The sequence below is a fragment of the Cannabis sativa genome, chromosome 8 (genome assembly GCF_029168945.1).
Source record: "Cannabis sativa cultivar Pink pepper isolate KNU-18-1 chromosome 8, ASM2916894v1, whole genome shotgun sequence".
In the NCBI taxonomy this organism is placed as follows: domain Eukaryota; kingdom Viridiplantae; phylum Streptophyta; class Magnoliopsida; order Rosales; family Cannabaceae; genus Cannabis; species Cannabis sativa.
This window is the reverse complement of record NC_083608.1, coordinates 32,827,551-32,833,363: the sequence shown is the minus strand read 5'-3', so window position 1 is coordinate 32,833,363 and position 5,813 is coordinate 32,827,551. Positions and strand designations below refer to the sequence as shown.

Sequence of the window (5,813 nt, the reverse complement as noted above, 5' to 3'; positions counted from 1 at the left end):
TTTATCTATCTCTTCTCATATTTTCTTTTTAGATTATTGTGAGAATGACTAGCATTTTTGGCTAGTTTCCTAGATAAGGTAAAGGATGATCTTATATGTGAGGTAATATTTACTTGTGTTTTGATTCACCAAGTGCTTAAAGTTTATACATTTGAGTAGTATATTTTTCTTCTTTTTTTTTATCTCTATATTAATATATTTATCTATTTAGTATTATATAGAAATAGTCATGCTTTTTCTATGTGAATATGATTAGGATAAATATACATTAATATTATAATTTTATGATTAATCTCTTATTGCATTATTACCAAACAAAAGGTATATTGTCATTCTTAGATTTTTCATAAGATTATTTTCTACAATCTTAATGTGAGAATTCTATATTACTCAAATACATTTTTTTTATTATATGTTCTTCAAGTTTTATCTTCCGATTAAATTATTGGGAAGTGAATAATTTAATTGTGTTATATGTGTGAATCAAAACCCAAATAAATGAGCCAAACATATAGGTGATTCTTGAAACCTTATCATTTTTTTATTATAATTTTCTACCAATTTTATTTGCTTTAAATTTATTTTCAAAATTTTCTCAAAAACCACCAATGATTTATTTACTTTTTGCGCTTAAAGTTCTACTAATCACTTTTTGATAAGATATCTCTCTGTGGACACGACCGCCCATGCTACACTACAACAACCGCTTTGTGAAGACAAGTTTGGGCGTAATCAAATTTTGGCGCCGTTGCCGGGGAGATTGAAATCAAAACTTAGTGGACTTTTTAGCCAAGAGGTAAGTCATTCTATAATGTGTATATATAACACTTGTATTTTTTTTTTTAATTATTAATTTTTCTCTTTGTGTCTAATAACTTAAAAAAAAATTGTCATATTTATTATACGCTTATATATTTATATACATATATTTTTATTTTCTCTTTTCGTTCAATTATATATGTGGTATTAGTTATATATAATATATATATATATTAGTCATTAATTTTTTTTTTACATATTTTTCTTTTCTTTTCTACATTTATTGTGTTCAAATTATCATTCATTGTTAATTTTGTAATTATTTGTCATTTATTATTTTTTTCTTTAGCTTTAAATTTATAGATTTCAAATTATTAGGTTTAGTCCCTTAATTTGTGTAACCTTAGGTTTTAGATTAGCTTTAATTTAGGTTCCACCTCTTCATTATTAAAAAAAAAAAAAATCATAAAATTCTAAAATAAAATTATTCATAAAACTTTATAGTATTAGGAACAAAGTGTAATGCAACAAGTGGTAAAAACTGAGATTATTCTGTCTAGAAAGATTGGCTTTTAAGGCTTGTGATAGAGTACCCTCTACACTTTCCTGGGAACCTTGGTTCTGTCTAGGAAAGTGTGGGACGAAGCGGTACCTTGGCAACCTTCCCAATCGGCCTGGGAATATTTCTTGTGTATGCCCTTGTCTTATTACATTTTTGGACTTATTACTATTTTAAAAAAAAAAAAAAAAAAAAAACCAAGCTTGTTCCTTCAAAATAATTAATTTATTTTACTTATTTGTCATTTGGTTAGAAATATTTGAATTGTGATTTTTCATACTCACTTAGTACCTAGGGAGTCTCGGTGAGGCATGTAAGATCATTTCAAATTGTCCAAATTTACCAAGAAACAAGTTTAACAAAAAAAAAAAAATTAAAAAAAAAAATTAAGTGAATGAATCGTCATAGAGATGAACTAGGGAGATTTGTAAGGAGACCCAACACCCCTAGTGATAACTCTTCCGATACATCAAGCATTGCCTCTCCCACCTCAACAATTGCTCATAATCCATTCGCCATGGCCCATCATGATGAAATTCAGCAGAGAAGTCTTAATGACTATCTCCATCCTACTCGCACTCCTACCCCTTCTTGTATCCTCTTTCCACCTAATATGCCCAATTTTGAATTCAAACCTGGCATGATTCAACTCTTGCCAAATTTCCATGGTTTAGAAAATGAAAATCCTTATGTACATATTAGGGAATTTGAGGATGTGGTAGCCACTTTTTATAACCAAGATAATATCGCGGGTACTGTGCGATTGAAGTTTTTTCCCTTCTCTTTGAAGGATACAGCTAAAAGTTGGTTATACTCCCTGAGACCAAGGTCTATTGGAATATGGGAAGAAATGACATCATCATTCTTTCACAAATACTTCCCTAACCACAAGACCAATGGTTTAAAAAGGCAGATTTCCACCTTTTCCAAAAAAGACAATGAAACTCTTTATCAAGTCTGGAAAAGGTTTAAAGAACTGTTAACTCTTTGTCCCCACCATGCTTATGAAAAATGGCACCTAGTTAGTTATTTCTATGAAGGCCTCACTAGTCGTGAACGCCAGTTTATAAAAATGATGTGCAATGGTGAATTCCTCCAAAAAGATCCTGAAGAAGCCTTTGAATATCTCAATGAGCTTGTAGAAAAATCTCATACTTGGACTGGTCCAAGTGCTACTGAAAGCTCTAACAGAAATCGACCAGCAGGAATTTACCAATTAAGGGAGGAGGACAGTCTCAAAGCCCAAGTTGAGTCCTTAACGAAGCAACTTGAGGCCTTTAAGAAAAAAAGTGGGCAAGGACAGAACATGGTTTCCCAAGCAGAAACACATGAGCCATGTTTTGTGTGTGGAGAAACAGATCATTTAGCTAAGGATTGTTTAGCCTTTAGACAAATGAGGGGGGTTTATGAAGAGCAATGCAATGCCTTAGGGACCTACAATACGCCATTCTCTAATACGTACAACCCTGGTTGGAGAAACCACCCAAATTTCAGTTGGAAAGATCCCAACCAAGCACAATCTTCTGGAGGGCAATGGAGAAATGAGCACCAAAATCAACCATCAAAAGCTCAGTCTGCTCCTCAATACAATTCTCAACCTCAAAGGAGTTCTCTTGAGAACACCTTTCAATCATGCTTGGAGGATCAAACAAAAATAAATTGCCAAATGATGGAAGAAAGCAAAGAAATGAATAGTCAATTTTCAAAATTGATTGGATCCTTCGCTATTTCTGAAAGAGGCAAACTTCCTTCTCAGACTCAATTCAATGCACAAGGGCAACATATGACTTAAACCTCCAGCTCTAACGATCAAACCGTTAAGGAGGCTAATGCCATCACAACTAGAAGTGGTAAAACTTTGGAAGATCAACCAATAGTAGCTACCACTTCAAAATCTCCACATGTTGTCGCTGAAAGTGTGCCATCCAATGCTTCTGTAAAAGTTCCATTCCCCCAGGCTCTGAGACCTGCTGGGAAAAATCTTGAAAATCGAGGAGAAATCCTTGAGCACTTGACACAAGTGAAGATTAATCTTCCTTTGCTTCATGTCATCAAACCAGTGCCAGTCTATGCTAAAATCATCTAGGATCTTTGCACTGTAAAAAGGAAGCATCATGTCAAAAAGACTGCTTTCTTAAACAAGCAAGTTAGTGCGGTAATTGAACAAAAGACACCGCCGAAATACAAAGATCCCGGCTGTCCCACCATTTCTTGTCAAATCGGGACTCATGAATTTAGTCAAGCTTTGCTAGACTTAGGAGCGAGTGTTAATCTCATGCCTTATTTCGTCTACTCGCAACTTGGTCTTGGTGAAATCAAGCCTACTTCGTTGTCTTACGGTTGGTGATCGTTCTATCAAGAAGCCTCGGGGAATTGTTGAGGATGTTCTTGTTCAAGTTGACAAATTCTATTACCCCGTGGACTTTCTTATCCCGGATACTCAATCTGTGGTTAACATGGAATCCAAAATCCCTATCATACTTGGAAGACCTTTCCTCGCTACAGCTAATGCCCTTATTAAGCGTAGGAATGGTCTAATGAAAATATCTTTTGGGAATATGACTCTTGAGGTCAATATTTTTCATGTTGCAAAGCAACCACATGACGATGATGAGTGTTATCGGACATTTTTGATTGACACGCTCATTTCGAGGAGATTCAATTGCAAAAAATTCGATGATCTTGATGAACTCTTCTCGGTTCGAAAGTTCGGTTTTAATGAGTCAATTAATGAAATTTCTTGTTATAAAGACTCACAAAACGGAAGAGCAAAGTTTTGGCGACCTCGATTTGAAGAGCTACACGGTGAAAGGGAAAAGCCAAAACCTTCTACTGAAGAGGTTCCCACTGTTAAGCTAGCCCAACTACCTGAGGGTTTAAAACATGTTTTCTTGGGAGATGGTGATACCTTTCCTGTTATCATCTCGTCCAAACTTGATCCTTCACAGAAATGCAATTAGTCAAGCTACTAAAGAAGCATAAACCTGCAATAGGTTGGACGTTTGCCTGATATTAAAGGTATTAGCCCTTTAATTTGCTCCCATAGAATCAAGTTGGAGGAGGGAGCAATCCCTCGAAGAGATCCTCAAAGAAGATCGAACCCCACCATGAAAGAAGTTGTGAAAACTGAAGTGTTGAAACTTTTGGATGCTAACATCGCTTATCCGGTGGGCGATAGCAAATGGGTCGGTCAATTCGGGTAGTACCTAAGAAATCGGGTGTAAGCTGTTATTGAAAATGATAAAGGGGCCCTTGTTCCCACAAGGACCGTGACGGGTTGGCGCATGTGCATTGATTATCGAAAGTTGAATGCCGCCACCCGTAAGGATCATTTCCCACTTCCATTTATCGACCAAATCCTTGAACGTGTGGTGGGCATCCTTTTTATTGCTTTCTTGATGGCTATTCAGGCTATTATCAAATCGAGATTGCATTGGAGGATCAAGATAAGACAACTTTTACATGTCCTTTCGGTACTTATGCTTTTCGGCGTATGCCATTTGGATCGTGTAATGCACCACCACCTTCCAAAGGTGCATGATGAGCATTTTCGGTGACATGGTTGAAAAATGTATGGAAGTATTTATGGATGATCTAACAGTCTTTGGAAGTTCTTTTGAAACATGCCTTCTTAATTTAGAAGCTGTTTTAACACGATGTATTGAGAAAGGTCTTGTACTCAATTGGGAGAAATGCCATTTCATGGTATCTTCAGGCATAGTCTTGGGACACATTGTCTCCGAAAGAGGGATTGAGGTAGATCGATCTAAGATTGATCTCATTTCTAATTTGCCCACTCCAAAGACTCGTCAAAGATGTTAGATCTTTTCTTGGGCATCTTGGTTTTTATAGGAGGTTCATCCAAAACTTTTCAATGATTTCTCGTCCACTGTGCAACCTCCTCGCCAAAGATGCTAATTTTGAGTGGACACAAAAGTGTGAGGATGCATTCCGAACACTTGTTGCAAAATTAACGTCCGCTCCCATCATACGATCACTGATTGGAATTTGCCTTTTGAAATCATGTGTGATGCAAGTAATTTTGTCGTTGGAGCCGTTTTGGGACGGCGAAGGGAGGGGAAACCTTTTGTTGTCTATTATGCAAGTCGAACTCTTAATAGTGCTCAAATGAACTATTCCACTACCGAAAAAGAGTTGCTTCTTTGTTGTCTTTGCTCTTGACAAATTTCGAGCTTACTTGATTGGTTCACCTATTACGATCTTCACAGATCATTCTGCCCTTAAGTACCTCATTTCCAAAAAGGATACTAAGGCGCGCTTAATACGGTGGATCCTTCTATTGCAAGAATTTGACATCACAATCAAAGACAAGAAAGGTGTTGAGAATGTCGTCGCAGATCACTTGTCTCGACTTGAATTTAGTGATTCTGCTGATGATCCACCTATTCGTGATGATTTCCCCGATGAACAACTGCTTGCTGTTACTAAGTTACCGTGGTATGCACACATAGTTAACTACTTAGTAACAGGTGAA

At 36.2% G+C, this 5,813-nt stretch overlaps 1 protein-coding gene across 1 annotated transcript; it reads left to right on the top strand.

Annotated features, from left to right (window-relative positions):
* The first annotated feature begins 1,712 nt into the window (after positions 1-1,712).
* On the top strand, positions 1,713-3,404 carry LOC133030554 (uncharacterized). The gene is made up of 2 exons (XM_061103339.1): positions 1,713-2,890; positions 3,119-3,404. Exons 1-2 carry the CDS (start codon positions 1,713-1,715, stop codon positions 3,402-3,404), a joined length of 1,464 nt encoding a protein of 487 aa, XP_060959322.1.
* Positions 3,405-5,813: the final 2,409 nt, after the last annotated feature.